Source organism: Panthera uncia (assembly GCF_023721935.1).
Source record: "Panthera uncia isolate 11264 chromosome B3 unlocalized genomic scaffold, Puncia_PCG_1.0 HiC_scaffold_1, whole genome shotgun sequence".
Taxonomy (NCBI): Eukaryota; Metazoa; Chordata; class Mammalia; order Carnivora; family Felidae; genus Panthera; species Panthera uncia.
This window is the reverse complement of record NW_026057582.1, coordinates 87,169,039-87,190,601: the sequence shown is the minus strand read 5'-3', so window position 1 is coordinate 87,190,601 and position 21,563 is coordinate 87,169,039. Positions and strand designations below refer to the sequence as shown.

The window sequence follows — 21,563 nt, the reverse complement described above, 5'->3', positions numbered from 1 at the left end:
CACTTCCTAACTCATTCTACGAGGCCAACATTACGTGAAAACCAAAACCAGATAAAGATATTACAAGAAAGGAAAACCATAGACCAGTATCTTTTTTTAAAGTAGGCTCTACATACAACACAGAACTCAAAGCAGGGCCTGAACTCACCACCCTGAGATAAAGACCTGAGCTGAGATCAAGAGTCAGACACTTAACTGACTGAGCCACCCAAGCATCTCTAGACCAGTATCTTTTATGAACAGAGATGGAAAAATCCTCCACAAAATATTAACAAAACAAATCCAACAATATATAAAAAGAATTATACACCACAATCAAATGAGATTTATTCCAAGTATTCAAAGCCGGTTCAACATTTGAAAATCAATCAGTGTGATCCAGCATATCAACTGACTAAAGAAGAAAAATCATTTGGTACTATTATATGATGCAGAAAAGACATTTGACAAAGTCCAACACCCATTCATGATTAAAAACTCTCAACAAACTAGAGAGAGGAACTTCCTCAACTTGATAAAGAACATTAAAAAAAAACTACAGCTAACATCACACTTGTGAGAAACTAACTAGACGCTTTCCCTTTATGATCAGGAGTAAGGAGAGGATGTCTGCTCCCTATTCCTATTCAACATCGTACTGGAAGCTCTAGCTAATGTAATGAGACAAGAAAAGGAAATAAAATGTATACAGACTGGAAAGGAAGAAATAAAACTGTCTTTGTTCACAGATGATTGCCCATGTGGAAAATCCCAAAGAATCAACAAAATATGTGAGTATAGCAAGGTTTCAGGAGGGTATCAGGTTAATGTATAAAAGTCAGCAGTGAATAATTAGAAAAATTAGAAAAATCAATACTTCATATGAAATACTTTGATATAAATCTAACAAAATATGTACAGGAGCTATAAGCAAAAACTATAAAACTCCAATGAAATAAATTTTAAAAGATCCAAGTAACAGATATTGCAAGTACATGGAATAAGAAACTCAATATTGTTATCCTCCCAATTCTTCCCAACTTGATCTATGGAATCTATGCAATCTCAATTTAAACCACACCAAGTTATTTTGGAGATATCAACAAACTGATCCTAAAATTCACATAGAAAGGCAAAGACCAAGAATAGCCAAAACACAATGAATAAGAACAAAGCTGGAAGACTTACACTACCCAATTTCAAGATTTACTGCAAAACTATAGAAATCAAAACAGCATGATACCGGTAAAACAGACACATCAATGCAACAGTATAGAAAGCTCTTAAATAGATCCACACAAATACAGTCAAGTCCTCTTTGACAAAAGAGCAAAGACAATGCAGTGGATTCAGGCTAGTCTTTTCAACAAATGCGAGCGAACAACTGGACACTGACGTGCAAAGAAATTAACCTAAACAAAGATCTTACAATTTCATAAGAATTAACTCAAAATGGACCATAGGTCTAAATATAAAAAGTAAAACCCTAAAACATCTAGAAGAAAACACAGGAGAAAATCTTAGGTGACCTTGATTCGGTGATGAATTTTTACATGAAATATCAAAATCATGATCCATGAAAAAAAAATTAAGTGGCTCAGTCTGGTTAAGTGTCTGAGTCTTGATTTAGGCTCAGGTCATGATCTCATGGTTTGTGGGATCAAGCCCCACATCAGGCTCTGAGCTAACAGCACAGAGCCTGCTTGGGATATTCTCTCTCTCTCTCTCTCTCTCTCTCTCTCAAAAGAAATAAATAAACATTAAAAAAAACAAAACAAAACTTTAAGAGGCACCTGGGAGGTCCAGTCGGTTAAGTGTCCAACTTTGGCTCAGGTCATGATCTCACAGTTCTTGAGTTCGAGCCGCATCATCAGCATCACGGCTGTCAGCCTGTCAGCACAGAGCCCCCTTCAGATCCTATACCCCTCACTCTGCCCCTCCCCCACTACTGCTCTCTCAAAAATAAACAAATATAAAAAAAAAAAACTTTAAAAAATTGGTAAGTCAGACTTTTAAAATTAAAAATTCTGCTCTGTAAAAGACACTCTTAAAAGTACAAAGACAACAGGGCGCCTGAGTGGCACAGACGGTTAAGCGTCCGACTTCAGCTCAGGTCACGATCTCGTGGTTTGTGAGTTCGAGCCCCGCGTCGGGCTCTGGGCTGATGGCTCGGAGCCTGGAGCCTGTTTCTGATTCTGTGTCTCCCTCTCTCTCTGCCCCTCCCCCGTTCATGCTCTGTCTCTCTCTGTCCCAAAAATAAATAAAAAACGTTGAAAAAAAAAATTAAAAAAAAAAAAAAGTACGAAGACAAGCCACATGCTTGGAGAAAATATTTGTAAGACATATAAAGGATTTGTATCAAAGTATACAAAGAACACTTAAAACTCAACAGTAAGAAAATAAATAACCCAAGGCACCTGGGTGGGTCAGTCAGTTAAGCATTTGACTTCAGGTCAGGTCATGGCTCAGGTCATGGTCTCATGGTTCATGAGTTTGAGTCCTGAGTCAAGCTCTGCACTGACAGCCAGGGCCTGCTTCTGATCCTCTGTCTCCCTGTCTCTGCCCCTCCCCAACGCACACGTACATGCACATCCTCTCTCTCTCTCTCAAAAAATAAATAAACATTTTTAAAAAAGAAAATAAACAACCCAGTTAAAAAATAGGCAAAAGAGGGGCGGCTGGGTGGCTCAGTCAGTGAAGTGTCCGACTCTTGATTTCGGCTCAGGTCGTGATCTCAGTTTGTGATATCGAGCCCAGTATCAGGCTCCATGCTGACATTGCAAAGCCTGCTTAGGATTCTTTCTCTTCCTCTCTCTCTCTGCCCCTCCCCACCTCAAAATAAATAAATAAACTTAAAAAAACAAAAAACAAAAAACAGGCAAAAAGTCTGAATAAACATTTATTGTATAAGCATGAATTTGCCTGATCTTTGTCCCAGGTTCCTGGCATGTCTGTTCTAAGACTTCTGTAATTTCTCAAATGATAGAAGTATCTTCATTAGTCATGAACCCCTCTTTAAGCACACCAGAGTTTATGCTAATGAGGTGACATATGGTGGGCCCCTAGAGCTTCAGGATGGGGGCTGCTCATGCCAGAAAGATCAATCATGTGGTCACAGGGTTGGAGCTTTGAGCCATTCAATATCAGTCCATTCTCCAGAGAAGGGAGGTTGTAGGAGGGGGGCTGGAGAGTGAGTTCAATTACATAGCCAATGATTCAATCAGTTGTGCTCACAGAGTGAAGCAGCAATAAAAACTTTAAACACTGAGGCTCAGTAGAGCTTCCTGGTTGGTAAACACATCGATGTGCCAAGAAGGTAACATGCCCTAATTTCACTAGAAGAAGCCACAGAAGCTCTGTGGTGGATATACTCCCACACCTTCCCCTATGTGTCTCTTCATTTGGCTGGTCCTGATCTGTATTCTTTATAATAAAATGGTAATTAGGGGCGCCTGCGTGGCTCAGTCAGTTGAGTGTACAACTCTCAATTTCGGCTCAAGTCATGATCCCATGGTCATAGGATTGAGCCCTGCATTGGGTTCTGCACTGAGTGTGGAGCCTGCTTAAGATTCTCTCTCTCTCTCCCTCTGCCCCTCTCCCTGCTTACACACTCTCTCTCTCTCTCTCTCTAAAAAAAAAAAAAAAAAAAAGTAATAATAATAAAACAGTAATTGTAAGTACAGTGTTTTCATGATCCATAAGTCTAGACACTCTAGGAAATGGTTCCACAGAATATTTAGCTTCAATATCAGGTAGAAATGACTCGCCTTCCTGTCCCTTAAAAGTTTTGTATCATCTGTAGTAAATGTGCTGGGAGTGACCAGGCAGTATCAATGCAGTATCTGGGGGATGATCCTCTGAGAAAAAAGCTATTTCCTTGGACGGTCCAAGTGTGGCTTATCTCAAAAGGAACGCCACTAAGGCTACTTATGATTATACCTTGCCAGAGACTTTTAGGGCCTAAATCCCAGACTCCCTCTTTTCTTTCTTTCCAGGGGTTCTTAAAATGACAAATACATGTAAAAGAACATTCATAACCTTTCTTATATATAAAGTTAGTTTTGTTCCCGGTCTTCCCATTACTAGCTACAAAATAAACTTAACTTGTATCTACCACAACCTTCTCCTTCACCTCTGTGGGCCTGTTTCTGTAACTTAAAGTGGCTTAATGAAAATTAAACTGTTTCACAACAGTCAGGATGCCTGGCTCCATCCAGTACTCTTTCCCCTAAATCTTTATCAGCAGTAGGATTTGTAGACAGGGATGAAAGAGGCAGCTGCTTGAAAACACCTTTTTCCTTTCTCTGAAACGTGACTTTCCTTAACACTAAAGAGGTAAAATAACTGCTTACTCATCATATTCCATTATTAATTCTACCACTACCTGTGTAATCTTTTTCGGTTTACTTAACATTTCTGAACCTCGGTTTCCTCAACCGTAAACAGGAATAATATTAACACTTCAAAAGCAGGTGTCAGGATTGAGATATGGTATATAAAGTGCCAGGCAAGTAGAACATATAGCAATAAACAGTAGCTGATGTTACTATCATCGTCGTCGTCGTCTAGGTGCCTCAGAAGATAAGAGGGGTTATTTAAAACACTAAATCTTAGGGGCACCTGGGTGGCTCAGCTGGCTAAGCTTCTGACTTCAGCTCAGGTCATGATCTCACAGTTTGTGAGTTCGAGCCCTGTGTGGGGCTCTAGAGCCTGCTCTGGATTCTGTGTCTCCCTCTCTCCTTCTCTGCTCCTCCCCTGCTTGGGCTCTATCTCTCTCAAAAATAAATAAACATTAAAAAAAAATTTTTTTAATAAAAATAAATTAATTAAATAAATAAATAAAACACTAAATTTTAGGGGCACCTGGGTGGCTCAGTCGGTTAAGCGTCCGGCTTCGGCTTAGGTCATGATCTCACGGCTTGTGAGTTCGAGCCCCGTGTCGGGCTCTGTGCTGACAGCTCAGAGCCTGGAGCCTGCTTCAGATTCTGGGTCTCCCTCTCTCTGTGCCCCTCCCCTGCTCACACTCCGTGTCTGTCTCTCAATAATAAATAAACGTTAAAAAAAAAATGTTTTTTAATAAAAAAAATAAACCACTACATTTTAGCCAATGTCATCAGTTAAACTCTGCAATTAAATTGTGGTTCCCAGCTTCCTTCCCAGCAAAACATATCCAGATATCTTTTGCTTGCAGAGTTTCTTACCATCCTTCAGTTGATCATACTTTTACTTCATTCAAACTCCCCTACAAAATCTTTATGACTTTTTTGCCACATGAATTGACCGGCTTTAAAATACAAGGCATACCACACACTTGGGATAAAAAATCTCATCGGAACCAGCAGAAAACCAAGGGTGCTGCCAACGCCCTGACTACAGTAGTGTGCCACACATAGCAGAACACGGTACCACTTACATACTCATTTATCACCTCCAAATCCAAGGATTATAACATTACTTACTGGTATTTACAAAATGGACATCGTGGGTGATTGTTTCCCTCCTTTTGCACTAATACAGCCCTTTAAGGTAACTTTTCAAAGGGTAGGTCTTACAGCAGCAGCAGCTCACAGGCCAGTTTATGGCTGACCACCACAGAAAGAAATGATAGGCCAGCTTGGGCAACCATGCGAGGTCCTACCCAAGAGGAAGCAGAAGTTCGGTCCACTGTTTCCGAGTGGGAGCTGATAAAGTTAGTGTGTAGTTTTGCATACTGATCCTCCTCTACGAGTTCCGTTTTTCCTTATCCTGTTCTTCTCTTGGTGTATCCTCCAATCGTTTATTTAGCTGGTAGACCACCAGAAAAGAAATGGGTCCTCCCCAAAAAAGACACTTAAACATTTTTGGCAACTCATGTGAACCAGTGACTGAAAACACATCTGACTCCCACGGCAATTTTGCAACACTTCCAACAGGCAATATTTTCATAAAATGATGGTAAAACACCAAAACTAATCAAAGAGTCTAGATAAGATACAGGGGTGCTTCTTCTTCTTTTTTTTTTTTTCTTTCCTTTTGAGAGAGAGAGGACACAGTGAGTGTGAGGCAGAGAGAGAGAGGGAGAGAGAGAATCCCACAAGGAGGAGAGAGAGAGGGAGACAGAGAGACAGGAGAGGGGCTCACTTAAAGCAGGGCTCGTGCTCACCCGAAGCAGGGATCGTGCTCACCCAAAGCAGGGCTCGTGCTCACCCAAAGCAGAGCTGAAGTTCACCTGATGTGGGACTCGAACTCACAAACCTGTGAGATCATGACCTGAGCCAAAGTCAGATACTTAACTGACTGAGCCACCCAAGCACCCAGGGGTACTTCTTATGAGACCACACACTCTAGAAGTATTCATTTCACTTTTTACATTTAGGTTACTAAGTATTCCTTCACTCCCATTTGCTACCGCTAAAGACAGAAATACTCAACTGTATTCAATATTGCAAAATATTATACCTTAATAGAGCATACACTTATACATATACAGTAAACCATAACTATGCCAAAGGGGAAATGAGTGCAACCATGGTTTTTGTTAGCTCACGTGAGTTCCTGAAGAGCTTGTTTTGATCTCTGAAGGTCTGGCAGGTAGTGAGAAAGCAATCCTTCTGCCAGCTGCTCCACAGCTTTGTCTTCTACAGCCAAGTCCTCTAGTAACCCTTCATCTGGAGAAGTGTCACTTAAACCTGTCCCCAAAAGAAAATCAAATGTAGGAGTCTTTTAAATGGACACAGGGGTAAAAGAAGTAATAGTGAGGGAGGGGGCTGACAGTGAGATTCAGAGCACATACACACAGGACACTACAGGCATCCTTCCTTCCTTTTCTTTTATTTATTTTGAGAGAGAGAGAGAGAGAGACAGAGAAAGAGAGAATGTACACACAAGTGGGAGAGGGCCAGAGAGAAAGGGAGAGAGAATCCCAAGGAGGCTCCATGTGGTCATCTTGGAACCCAAAACGGGGCTCAATATCACAAACCATGAGATCATGACCTGAGCCGAAATCGAGAATCAGACACTTAACTGATGGAGCCACCCAGGCACCCCCTTCCTTTTCTTTGAGCTTTACCTTCTGAGTGTCCTCTAATAAACAGGATATGTGCATTCAAAAAAATGTTTTTAAGCTACTAGTATAAGGTAAAGTCTGGATTAAAAGAACATTAACATATGCAAAACATATTCTATATGTTTATGTATTTTTCAGGGCAAGAGATGTATAGTTTTCAGTGGATTATTAAGAGTCTGAGGCCTAAAAGTAGGAAAAAGTCACTGAATGAAAGCAATAAATCCTTCCTTTCAAAACCATGCAGAAATTCTATATACATTCATATAAATGCAATGCCTAAAAAAATTTCTTTTTCAATTCAATGTAAGTAAAAATGTGGGTCAATATTTACTTTTCATAAAGCTTGATATACTATTTATATGTAAAAGGGAAGCTGTTTTATCATTGTTAGAAGAAGATTTTCAAAGGATTTCTCTTCTCTGGAGACTCAGCACCTTAATTTACCATAGAAAATAGTATATAATAATTGCATGTAAATCTAGACGTATGCCAGGAACTACGCCTCATGCTTTTCCTTTGAATAATAACAGTGTAAGCAGTTAGGCACTCAAAAACATCTAAAATGGGGGCGCCTGACTGGCTCAGTCAATGGAGCATGCAACTCTTTATCTCAGAGCTGTGAGATAAACATGAGCCCCACGTTGAGCAGAGAGATTACTTAAAAATAAAACCTGTACAAAAGATGTCTAAAATGAATAACTGTCAATCACTACTCCAACAAGAAAAGTACAAAACTATTTCTAAACATGGTTCGGTGAGTGGTTTTTAAGATTTTAGAATCACTGGCTTAAAATGAGGGAAAAAGGGGTGCCTGGGTGGCTTAGTCGGTTGAATGTCTGATTTCAGCTCAGGTCATGAACTCACGGTTCATGGGTTCGGGCCCTGCATGGGGCTCTGTGCTGACAGCTCAGAGCCTGGAGCCTGCTTCAGATTCTGTGTCTCCCTCTCTCTCTGCCTCTCCCCCGTTCATGCTCTGTCTCTCTCTCTCAAAAATAAACAGTAAAAAAATTTTTTTTAATGATATAAGAAAGTCAGATGGTCACATTACTAAAATTGTACTCTAAGAGCATTTTTAAACATTAAATTCTGAAACATCTCCATTTAATCATAATCTGGTAATACTCAGTAACATCAAATTAGATCATTATGTAAAATACATTTATCATGCCACATTCCTTATAGCTCACTTCCAAGTATAGTTTTTACCACAGATTTACATTTTAGCAAGATGGAGGAAAACAACATGCTGTCATATTCAAAGTAAGTTTTTATAGATAAAAAAGTAGTATGGTTTTTATTTTGATTCTGAGAAATACATGAACAAATTTTGGAATTCTCTAAATCACAAGGCAATGTTCAAATGGACAAGAGCTAACTAGAAACTGAAGCACTCCACAAATGAAATAAAAATTTAACAGGAAAAAGCAGAGTATTTGCAAATATTGCCATTCATGTACCATCAGATGGGAAGTGAATAAAGAATATCTGAAAATTAATGCCATTGCTTAAGGCTTGATTACAGTAACAGTGCAAACAACAGCAACTCTCTTTAAGGAAATACAGAAAACAAGTATTACAGATAAATAGAAACACCCAAATAAGGATATCTCAACTTTAAGAACAACAGCTACGATGTCTCCCTTACAATATATAAACATTTAACTCACAGTCCTCCTCCTACTCTACCCCAATATTCTGGTTAATAATTGGAAGAGTCTGACTTACTCACGTCTCTACATACATTAAGTTACTAAGTTCAAGGTACTTTACTGTGGGAGATTAAAAGAAAGGGTCCTTACCCTACTCATACAAGAAACATTAGTTGCACACCTGTACTCCCTACTAGTTTCCAAGGTTACAAGAATAAATTAAGCAAGTCCCCCTCCCCCTGTACAAAGAGCTTGATACAGGGGAATCATAATGATAATATATGAGAAGGGGCATTAGAGAAACAGAAACTATTATGGAAACTCAGAGGGAAACATAAAAAAAAAAAAAGGAGGCGTCTAGGTGGTTCAGTCAGTTGAGCAGCGTCTGACTTTTCAGTTCAGGGTCATGATCTCATGATCTCACAGTTCGTGAATTTGAGCACCATCTTGGGCTATCTTCTGTCTATGGTCGGCAGGGAGCCTGCCTTGCTTCAGATCCTCTGTCCCCCTCTTTCTCTCTGCCCCTCCCCCATGCTCTCTCTCAAAATAAATAAACATTTTTTTTTAAAGTATTACTCATTGTAAAAGCTTAAAACACAGAAGGGGGAGGTAAAGGCTAATAGTAAAAATACTCTTTCTCAGCATACACTGGCTGGCTCAGTTGGTAGAGTATGCGACTTTTGATCTCGGGGTTACGAGTTTGAGCCCCACATTTGGTGCAGATTACTTAAAAATAAATAAAATCTTTAAAAAAAATACTCTTTCTAACTCCCTTAATGCAGTCACTCTGTAGTTTCCAATATAGCCTTCAAAAAAATTATCACTGCATACCTATGCAGAAGCCCTGTTTTAATCATAAATATTACTCATATTGTTCTGCAACTCTTAAATATACATCTTAGATATCTTTCCATATGAGCATATATGCATCTACTACATTGTTTTTAACAGAATAGAATTCTACTATATTTTGTTTAACTAGTTCCCTGCTATGGACTGAATGTGTCCCCCCTACATTATTTTGTAGCCCCAACCTCCAACATAAAGGTAGCTGGAGGTGGGACCTTTGGGAAGTAATTCAGTTTAGATGAGGTCATGAAGGTGGGGCCCCATGATGGGTTGCATCCTTAAAAGATAAAGAGAAACCAAACTCTCTCCCTCTACCATGTGAGGTATCGGCAAGGCGAGAAGGCAGCTGTCTGCAAGATCAGAAGAGGACTCTTACCAGGAACCTAACTGGTCAGCACATAGATCCTGGACTTCGTAGAACTCCAGAACTTTGAGGAATAAATGTCTGTTGTTTAAGCCACCCGGCCTGTGGTACTTAGTTGTAGCAGCCCATGGAGACTAAGATACCTAAGGATAGGTATTTAGGTTATTTTCACTTTTTGCCATTTCAATGTTGCCAGGAGTTTCCTTGCTTGTCTTTGCGTATCTATGTCAATGTTTGTGTAGGATAAATTCTTAGAAGTTGAATCACGGGACAGAGTTTATGCATTTCTTAAACAGACACTGCAAAACTGCCTTCCTAAGAGATGGCACCAATTTACACTCCCAGAACAATCTTTGAGGGCCACTATTTCCAAATGGGTAAGAATTCTAAAAGAAGGAATAAGATATAGGTTAAAAAAAAAAAAAAGGCATCATAAGGAAAGGTGGGACTATAGGATTGCTCTAGAAAGACAAGGTAGTTTGGGAGGGTCTGGAGCATAGGGCATACGCAAAAGTGAGCTACAAGACCATCTGGCCAGCCTATGAGGATCCCTGAGTGTCAAGCTAAGGGGTTTGCCCTTTTGCTTAGGAAGTAGTAAGGAGCCATTTTAAGGTTTCCCAGCAAGAAAATGACATGACTGGTGCTTTATCTTGGGGCAGTGGTATGACAACAGTGGGATACGTGCAATGGAAGCGTAAGAGACTGGGGGTGGATAGCCTTACAACTGCTCTTGGAAGAGTAAAACTAGAGACGAGATGGAAATTGCATAGTGGAATCCCCTAGACTAAAACAGAAATAGGAGGCAAGTGAGAAGAAAAGCAAGAGTGACCGTCAAAGTTTCAACTGTGGGTGACTTGGCACTAATGGAATCAGACATCTACTTTTATTCATGCACATGCCGTATGTGAGGCTGGTGCGAAACAACCATGTCAAAGTATCCAGCAAGCGAACGGAAAGGCAAACGGAGAAGGACCCAAGCTGCACATGCACAAGGAAGTCAGCTTATGCAAGTGTAAAGAGGGGGCGATCACTGAGGAAAAGCATGACCAAGAAAGGGCTGAAAGCACTATTTTTAAGTAACCCCTATATTCCTAGAACAGGAGGTAGAAACGACACATCGAAAGCCCTGTAGCCTTTCTTACGTGGGGTTCCTCATCTGAACCAGAGGACACAGAAACTGTTTTCATGCCCTGTCTTCTCAATTCTCCCGAGAATGGTAAACAGTACCATTCAGGATGCCTAGCAAGTCAATTCATTGCATGCAATGGATGTCTTAGGGTATTAGGGCTTAAATCTCTCTTGGAACTCGGGTTGAGAAAACCGCTGGAGGAATGACAGTAAGTAAAACATTTCATGAGTGAGTAGTCAATAATACTTGAATACATCAATTCTCTGAATTACAAACCGATCAACTTTCTGACAAATTCATCTTCAACCACTAACAATGTGCTGGAGTCAACACAGTCACAGAATGACCTCACCATCAATCGCCACCCAAACACTGCCTCCCCTCCAAACTTCGTTTCCCACTCATTCAGCTGGGCACCGGGGCCGGAGCGGTTCCCCACTTCCGCACGGGGGCCAGAGCCTCGGGACCAAGCTGCTCTCTCCCGCGGAGCGGCCGGAGTCCCGGCCGCCCGCCCCGCCCAGTAGCACGTACCCGGCGTCGGCTCCCCGGCCCCCAGGCCGTGGGGTGGCCCTGCCAGGACCCCGTCCGGGGACGTCGGCCCAGGAACACTCATGTCCTTCCCGCTGGGAACAGGGAAGGGGCGGTTGTGCAAACGGTCAGAGGCAGTAAGGGGGCACCCCACGCGTCCAGCGCCCAGCCGGACAGAAGCGGCGGTCGCACCCGGAAATGACGGAAGCGGAAGACGGTGTGACCGCCCGTCCACCGCCTCCTTTCTTGCCTCCGCCTCCACCTCCACCTTCCGCCTCCACCTTCCACCTCCCGGACTACTACCCCCCAGCGCTCCTGGGACTTCGCGCCCACGTCATGGAAGGGTGGAGGGCGTGGCGTCAGTAGAGTTAGCTGTGCGGGACTTCCTGCGACTGATTGTCCGGGAGAGGGTGGAGAGGGCGCTCCCTGGTGGGTTGCGATTGTGTTGAGTGTGACCATGCAGAGTCGGGCTTTGTTCACCGAAGCCAGGCACAGCTTTTCAGTTTCTTGTCCATATTAAGGAAACACCTTAAAAACAAGGACTGCGTGCTTTCCCTTCGGTTTGGACTATTAATTTAATATATATATATATATATATATATATATACACACACACACACCCGTGTTTAGCTTTTTGAGCTTTAGCCTTACTAACTGGGGATTTGCTAGGATTCCAGTCTCCCCTTGTTGATTGTAGGTGAATGATTTTAAGGCCTGGGTTGCAGTATCTACTGGACAAATTAAGCCCCATTACCGGAAACTGCCCATGTAGCGATCCTGTGGGAGGTTGTAATGATTTTGATGAAAAACTTAGAAATGGGCAGATGCAGGGGCGCCTGGGTGGCTCAGTGGGTTAAGTGTCGGACTTCTGTTCAGGTCGATCTCACCGGTCCTGAGTTCAAGCCTGTGTCAGCTGTGCTGACAGCTCAGAGCCTGGAGCCTGCTTCAGATTCTGTGTCTGGGTGTCTCTCTGCCCCTCCCCTGCTTGTTCTCTCTCTCTCTCTCTCTCTCTCTCAAAAACAAATAACCATTAAAAAAAATGTTTAAAGAAATGGGCAGATGCGGCTTCAGACCAAATAAAAACAACATCAGTTATTCCCTCCCTTAGACTCTCTCACCTTGAGTGGAATAATGGCTTCCTAATGTTGCACTCCAAAATTGCCTGTTCAGTGTATTACAGGGCAGCCAAAGCTGTCTTCAAAACAATGAGGATTTATGTCAAGCCTCAGAAACATGAACCTGTTCTTCATTGCCCTATATCAGTGCATTCACACCCTTTTGGCCTCCTTTCCTTTAAAGATTAGCTAGCTCCTTACTATCTGTGGTAAGCAGAATAATGTACCCCCCCCCAAAAAAAAAAAGATGTCCAGGGTCTTAACCCCCAGAACCCGTGAATATGTTAAACTTCACCCACAGAGTAATTAAGGTTGCTAGTCACTTGACTCTAAAATAGATTATCCTGGATTAAGTGGGCCAAGTTCAATCAATCAATCAAATGCCTTCAAAACTGGAAAAGGGAGGCAGAAGAGGAGAGTAGAGAGGGAGATGTGACTATGAAGAATCGTTAGAAAGGCTTTGAGAATACAGGAAGAGAACCACTCGCCATGTGTGTGGTGACCTCTAGAAGCTAGAAAAAACAAGTGGATTCACCCTTAGAGCTTCTAGAATGAAACTTAGCCCTGCTGACATCTTAATTTTATCCCAATGAGACCTGTGTTAAGACTTCTGACCTATAGAACTATAAGAAAATAAATTTATAATGTTTGTGGTAATTTGTTACCACGGCAATAAAGTAATGCACTACCCTTCAAACATCCTTTGTTGCATCCCAGCATACTACTAAAACTATGCCCTTTAATGTCTATGGTATTCTTACTCATGCTTCAGAATATTCTATTCTTTTCAAAGTCCTACTCATCTTCCAAGGCTTGACCAAAATAATACCTTTAATTTAAAATGATTCACAATCCCACCTACCCTTTCAACTTTCAGAAATTGTAGTAATAAACTTTCTCAACTACAAAGCATCCTCCTGCTGTTTAGCACTTAATCCATTCTTGTATTAGTTATTTCCCTTGACTTCCTTTATTTGATTTTAAACTCCAGACAGAAACTCTTATTCACAGAGAGCCATAATGGGTTCTCAATAAATATTTGATGAATGAATGAAGTATTGATTCTCCAGAGCCAAATTCCAAATACCTATAATCTCCAAAGTCTGAATCACGCAGGATGGCCTTTTACAAGCTGCCTGGTAACCCTAGTTATTTGTTAGTATTATCCCAACTAGATATCAAAGCTTTTTAGAATAGATCTGTGTCCTATGTGTTGTCTGTAACCTCTTTACCTCTTATGGCAAATGCACAGTATTAAACATATTACTTGGATTTTAAAATACTGGTTATTTGAATTTAATAGGATGAAATTAGACTGTCACACCCTGCCTATTTTTATCATCTTGTCCTCTCTTCTATTTTGCTTTCAGCAAAAATTCATAAATAAAATAATAAAGGAAATCATTAAAAAAGAAGTAAAAATTCTTGTTCCTGTCTACCAAGAATTTATATTCTACCACTTATATGTAGTAGAATTAGAGAACATGACAGTATAAAATGATAAATTATGTGGAACAGACCTAGAGGATTGTAAAAGGTGTAATGATGTAATATTAGTTTCCTGTTGAGCTATAACAAATCACCACAAACTTGGTAGCTTAAAACAACACAAATTCATCATCTGACAGTTCTGGAGGTCAGAAGTCAAAAATCAGTCTCAGTGGGCCAAAATCAAGGTGTTGACAGGACTGGTTACTCTGGAGGCTCTGAAGAAGGAATCTGTTTCCTTGCCTTTTGCAGCTTCTAGAGACAGCCCACATTACTTGACTCCTGGCCCCATATCCCATTGCCTTTTCTCCCTCTATTACCATTGTAGCATCACCCCTCCTACTCCAATCCTCTGGGCTCCCTCTTACAAGAACACTTGTGCTTACATTAATCCCACCTACATAACCCAGGATCATTTCTCCATCTCAAGGTCCTTAATTTAACCCACATCTGCCAAGTACTTTTTGCCATGTAAGGTAACATTCACAGATTCTGGGGAATTGAAAGTGGACATGTTTAGGGGCAGGGGCCATTATTCAGCCAACCACAATTGCACAATTGGGAAGTAACTGGAGAAAATGTTTAAAAACTTAATAGAGGAAATGAACTTAAGCCAAACCTTGGAGGTCAGGTCAAATGTAATATGCAGAGAAAAAATAGTAAAGCCTTCCAACAGGGGGGGAAAAAAAAAACAACACACACCACCACAAGTAGCAAAACAGTACTTCAGACTCAAGGACCTCAAAATGGTGCCTTTTGGAGAGACAAAACCAAAACAGATTCAACAGTTAAAAGGTGTTCTATAGTCTTTTCGGCCAAAACAACTTAAGAAGACAAAAGATAACACAAAGTATAGTCACATAGCTCTGAAGAAGTTAGTCCAAAGAAACGATGTCCAGAAAGAGTTAAACACTGAATTTACTCATAGCAAAAGGAAAATAAGTCTACTGGTCCTTGAAACCAAAAAGAGAAGGAGCAAGTGTAATGTAATAAATATGCCAAAACTATTTATTCACCTCAATTTTGTGGTTTACCTTAAATTTCCCTATATCCTTTATTTGTGCTAACTGAAAATGAGTAGGTATGTAGGAGGGGCTTTAAGTAAGGGGAAAAAATGTTAATACATGAAGATTTTCTCTTCCTTTTATTGATCAGGATGTCCTACATTTAGAATGTGCTAAGATTTGATAAATCTACTCCCAGTTTGACCTACTTCTCTCACAGGATTTGCTTCATCCTTCCCCTTTATGTTTTTCCATCCTTTTCCAAAAACAGAAGAAAGAATGGGGAGGAGGGGACAAAAGATTTGAGTGAAAAAGATGTAGGAACCAGGGCCTGCAGAGAAAAGGGATGGAAAAGGGGAAGATAAACAGGAGAAAGACATTACAGCCCACGACCTTAAGCTTCTAGTGCATTAAAGTGTTGTGAATTTTGGGGTGCCTGGATGGCTCAGTCAGTTGAGCGTCTGGCTTCGGCTCAGGTCATGATCTCATGGTTTGTGAGTTCGAGCTCTGCATTGGGCTCTGTGCTGATAGCTCAGAACCTGGAGCCTGTTTCAGATTCTGTGTCTCCTTCTCTCTCTGCTCCTCCCCTGCTCATGCTCTCTCTCTCAAAAATAAATAAACATAAAAAAAAATTTTTTTTTAAGTGCTGTGAATTTGAACACATTTATATAGGGTATGTGCTCACAAAATAATAAAAAAGAAAAAAACGGGGTGGGGAGCAGCTGGGTGGCTCAGTCAATTAAGCATCTGACTTCAGCTCAGGTCACAATCTCACAGTCATGAGTTTAAGGCCCCCATTGGACTCTCTGCGGTCAGGACAAAGCCTGTTTTGGATCCTCTGTCCCCCTCTCTGCCCCTTCCCCACTTGTCCTCTAAATAAGTAATCAAACAAACTTTAAAAAAGGAAAGAAGGGGGGCACCTGGATGGCTCAGTTGGTAGAGCATGCAACTCTCGATCTCAGGGTTGTGAGTTCAAGCCCCATGTTGGGTGTAGAGATTACTTAAAAATAAAGAAAATCTTTTAGAAAAATTAAAAAAGGAAGAAAGAACTGAAGATAGGAAATCAGAGAAGTTGGGGTACTAAGAGAAAACAGTCTACCATTTTACCTATGGTTAACCAGTCTAAAAGGATTGCTCAAGCAATTTTAACCACTTTTCTCTAATACATTTACATGAAAAATATTCTTTTACATTTGCAAACTGCTAAAATAATTCCATTCAATGCAATGCTCCTGCACTTTCCATCATTCTGTGAGAATTAATAAAGGATAACTTCACTATAGTAGAGTCAGGAGGCTAGAAAGGGAAACAGTATCACAGTACCACTCAATTACAGGAAAAATTACCAATTATAGACCCCAACAGAAGAATCTTCAACAGGCAGAATCATCTTACACCCCCCAACAGAGAAAGATGTATATTGCATCTCCTATAAGAACTCAACCACCCTCGCAATTCAGCCAGTGTGAAACTCATCACACACTGAACTTTTGCTTTCCTTCAATGGACTTTCATTCAAAACAACCCCATCCAACTTCCTTCTTCTTCTCATAAGATAACATTCTTCTCCCTCATTGGATTTGCCTATGGTCTTGCTGAAGCTTATATGCCTTGAATTGCAATTATTTGTCATTCCTACATAAACCCATTTTTGTTGGTAAAATAACTGACAGTTTTATTTTTAAGGTTAACAATTCCTTCCTTGTGCTATGTAGAAAAAAACATATTTTGGGGTGCCTAACTGGCTCAATCAGTTAAGCATCCGACTCTTGATTTCGGCTCAGGTCATAATCTCACGGTCTTTGAACCTGCTTAAGATTCTCTCTCTCCCTCTCCTCAGACCCTCCCCTGCTCACACACATACATGCTCTCTCTCAAAAAAATCAAAACATATTTTCACATGGATTATTTCACCAACACATTCTCTCTCTTTTTAAGATTTTACTTTTTCAAGTAATCTCTACACCCAACAAGGGGCTCGAACTTACAACCCTGAGATCAAGTGTCGCATGCTCTACTGACTGAGCCAGCCAGGCACCCCTCACATTTTCTTAACCTTGCCACCAAAAGGTTTGTAAAATATATGCAGAGGTCAAAGCAGTGGCTTTTGAAATGTTTTAAATAGACCACTTTTTATTTTTATTATTTTTTAAGGTTTTATTTTTAAGTAATCTCTGCACCCACCGTGGGGCTCGAATTCACAACCCTAAGATCAAGAGTTGCACACTCCACCAACAGAGCCAGCCAGGTACCCCTAGACTATTTTTAGAGCAATTTTAGGTTCATAGCAAAATTAAGAGTAGAGAGGGGGCGTCTGGGTGGCTCAGTCAGTTAAGCATCTGACTTTACTCAGGTCATGATCTCATGGTTCATGAATTCAAGCCCCACATTGGGCTCTGTGCTGACAGCTCAGAGCCTGAAGCCTGCTTCAGATTCTGTGTCTCCCTCTCTCTCTGTCCCTCCCATGCTTGCACTCCGTCTGTCTCTCTCTCTCTCTCTCTCAAAAATAAATAAACATTTAAAAAAATGAATCTCAGGGCACCTGGGTGGCTCAGTTGGTTAGGCTTCTGACTTTGGCCTAGGTCATGATTTTGTCCTTCCTGAGTTGGTGCCCCGCATGGGGCTCTGTGCTGACACTCAGAGCCTGGAGCCTGTTTCAGATTCTGTGTCTCCCTCTCTCTCTCTCTGCCCCTCCCCTGTTTGCTGTCTCTCTCAAAAATAAAAATAGACATTAAAAAAAATGAATCTCGTTTAAAAAAAAATTAAGAGTGTAGAGATTTCTTATGTCCCTCTTACCCACCCCCCCAATAGTTTTCATTAAGGCTTACTCTTCATGTTGCATGTTCTATGGGAGCGCACAAATTACAATGACCTGTATCCTTCACTATTAGTATCATACCGAGTTAGTTTAACTGCCCTAAAAATCCTCTGTGCACTGCCTGTTCATCCATCCCCCTAGTCCCTGGCAATCACTGATCTTTTCACTCCATGGTTTGCTTTTTTCAGAATGTTCATATATTTGGAATCATACAGTGTGTAGCATTTTCAGACTGGCTTTTTTTCACTCAGTAATATGCATTTAAGGTTCTTCCATGCCTTTTTGTGGCTTGGTGACTCATTTCTTTTTGGCAGAGAGGAATATTCCACCGTCTAGTTGTGTTGTGAAAAACCAACCACTGTGCTTTGGAGCCAAAATATAATGCGAAGGCAGAGTTTGGGATAAAGAGGAACAATAGCTTTATTTCTTTGCCGGGCAAAGGAGGCTACAGCAGGCTATGGCCTTCAAAACCTGCAAGCCCTCCTAGAGAAGGGGCTGAGGTTTTTAGAGGAAAATACAGGATCTAGCTGGTTTTGACAGGAACCATTGTTTACCTACTCCTACCCTCCTTTGTCAGGTCTTTAGGGGTCATGGTACCTGGTTCCTGAAACAAAAAACTAAGATGGGAGGAGCAGAAGTTTGCAGAAAAAAGGAAACAGAGTACTTTAAAATCTAGCTTTGCTGAAGTATTAGGGCAGCCATTTTGATTTTTGTTCCACTTTATGCTTTTAAACAGTTTCAGATGTACCACAGTTTATTGATGAAGGACATCTTGGTTTGTTTCTAAGTTTTGGCAATTATGAATAAAGCTTCTATCCATGTACAGATTTTTGTGCAGACATACGTTTTCAAATCCTTTTGGTAAATACCAAAGAGCAAGATTGCATGATAAGCGTATGTTTACTTTTTTTTTTAAGTTTATCTATTTGTTTTGAGAGAGAGAGAGAGCATGAGTAGAGAGGGGTAGAGAGGGAGAGAGAGAGAATCACAGCAGGCTCCATACCATCAACACGGGGTCCTATGTGGGGCTTGAACCCATGAACCACTAGATCATGACCTGAGCTGAAACCAAGAATCGGAAGCCTAACCAACTGAGCCACCCAGGCACCCCACAGTCTTTGGTTTTTTTTAAGTTGACTTATTTGAGACAGAAAGAGCATGCATGCGTGCTTGCACTCATGAGCAGGTGGGGAGCAGAGGGAGGGCAATCCCAAGCAGCATCCCTGCTGTCAGTGCAGAGCCTGGAACGGGGCTCTATATCATAAACCATGAGACCTTGACCTCAGCTGAAATCAAGACTCAGATGCTCAACTAACTGAGCCACCGAGGCTCTGTGAGTATGTTTAGTTTTTTAAGAAACTGCCAAACTGTCTTCCGAAGTGACTGTACCATTTTGTATTCCCACTGGCAATGAATGAGAGTTTCTATTACTCTGTGTCCTCACAAGCATTTGGTGATGCCAGTGTTCTGGATTTTGGCCTTCTAACATGTGTGTAGTGGTATCTCATAGTTGTTTCAATTTGTATTTCCTGATAAAATAGGATGTGGATCTTTTCATATGCGTATTTGCCATCTGTTTATCTTCTTTGGTGAAGTGTCTGTTCGGAGCTTCTGCCCATTTTTTAATCAGGTTGTTTGTTTTCCTGTTGAGTTTTAAGAGTTCTTTGTGTATCTTGAAAAGCAGTCCTGTATCAGATATGTCTTTTGCAAATATTTTCTCCCTCCCAGTCTGTGGCTTGTCTTCTCATTCTCTTGATATTATTTGAAAGACGAAAATTTGGACAGAACCTAGAACAGAAGACAGGTTGTCTCCTTGAAAAGAGGGCAGGTTCTCAAGTCTCCCACAGTGGCTCTTAATCAGGTTTGACATTTATAGGTAGGGGAACCTTTCTGAAGTATGCAGCAGTGGAAATAGCAAAAGATCTAACGTCAAAACATGTGTTTCAACCATAACTAAGATTTTTATTAGCTGTACTAGAATTTTTTTTTTTTAATTGCAAGTGAAGAAGTCTAAACTTGTCTAAGCAAAACGGGATTTACTAACTCACTGAACTTGAAAATCCAGGAGTCGATCTAGGTTCAGGGATAGCTGTGAAGTGGAGAATAAAGGCAAAAGGAAATGTAGATAAAATTAAATTTCCATATAACATACAGCCCATTGACAAATACAGTACTTGAGACAGGCAGAGTACGTTCCTCCAGGAACTCCCAAGGGTCTTAATGTTAATGGCTTTGCTAGAGGGAAAAACAACCTTAGCTTGACAATAGCTAGCGGATCTGGTAAGTCTTCTTTAACATAAGAAAATCCTTTTGGAATCTTCCTTTATCTTTACCTCCCTCAACTCCAAATTATATAACCAGTCATTCCTCACAACCCCAGTGCAGCTCTTTCTGCTCTTGGGTCTTTTCCATGGACTATAATAAAAACACTCTTTTTGTACTGAAAAGGTTTGAAGATTTCTTGGCTGTTGGCTCCAAACCCCAACACTTCAAACTACATCAGCTATATCCATTTTCTCAAATGAAATCAGGAATATTTCTCTCTCTCTCTCTCTCTCTCTCTTTCTCTCGCTTTCTCTTGCTCTCTCTCTCTTTCTCCACTGGACTTTCCTCCATATTGGCTCCCATTTAGCAGCTTTCTCTCTGGAAAACAGCTTGAGGTTTTCATACTTCTTATAGCTCTCAAGTGAAGCCAACTCACTCCTAGAATTCACTTATTTCAATCTCTTAAAACAAAAACCTTAAAATACTCAGACCACAATGCCTACCTGTATACTAGTCTCTACATCCAGGGGATATAGAAGATCCTGATAGACTAATGTGGGTCACATGTATTGGAGAGAGGCGGAGCCTCTTGAATGACAGTCCTGCTAGGAGTTCTAAAAGGCACAGAAGTAGTTCCTTAAAGGAGAATCAGGGTCCTGTTATCAAAAGGAGGAGGGAAATTGGCCCAACCAAAGCAACAGACGTCAACTGTATCAGTTATGAGATTTGAATTAAGGCACTTAAACTCTCTGTACCTCTAGGTTTTTTATTTTGTTTTTTGTTTTTTGTTTCATCAGGAAAAGAGATAGGAAGATGATAATACCAGACCCTCTACTTGATATAGTTCTTGTGAGTGAGAATCAAACGCTTGACAAAACACACAAAAAAGATCTGTAAGCTGTAAAGCACTATGGGAAATAATAGCAACCCCTGACTAGGTATTTATATGCCAGAAGAAATATTATTTCTGTTATTAGTGCCTTGGTTACATATATTCACCAACCTTAACTTGGTTTCTTAAGTAGACTTCCATAATGAGATAAAAGAGACTAAATGATTTAGATAAATATCAGAGGGCTTGACAAATTTATGTTTTATTAAAAACTTGCTTCTTTTGTACAAATCAATGTCATATAATAAGGGAGTTTTTTGGGGGGATGGGGGGTGGGTAAAATATCTACTGGCTAAGCTGGTAGCTGAAGTTCCAGACCTGCAGAGTTAGAAGATCAAGTCTTGTAGAGAATACCACCAACACCAAGGCTTTCTTTAGCATCAATACCTCTTTCAATGTTCTGATTTTATTGGTGGGGGTGGGGGAGGTGTCTTATTT

The 21,563-nt window shown here is 40.7% G+C and overlaps 1 protein-coding gene across 2 annotated transcripts in view; it reads right to left on the bottom strand.

Moving 5' to 3' along the window:
• The window catches only part of BLOC1S6 (biogenesis of lysosomal organelles complex 1 subunit 6), a 131,467-nt gene that overhangs the window by 8,991 nt on the left and 100,913 nt on the right, over positions 1-21,563 (bottom strand). The window contains exons 1-2 of one of the 2 annotated variants that reach the window (XM_049613581.1): positions 11,547-11,866; positions 6,506-6,647 (exon numbers count right to left, since the gene is read on the bottom strand). In XM_049613581.1, the coding sequence (XP_049469538.1) occupies positions 6,506-6,647; positions 11,547-11,628 (224 nt within the window). In that variant the 5' untranslated portion in view covers positions 11,629-11,866. Of the gene's footprint in view, positions 1-6,505; positions 6,648-11,546; positions 11,867-21,563 lie in introns of those variants that run through there. The other variant, XM_049613580.1, reaches the window with a different exon arrangement.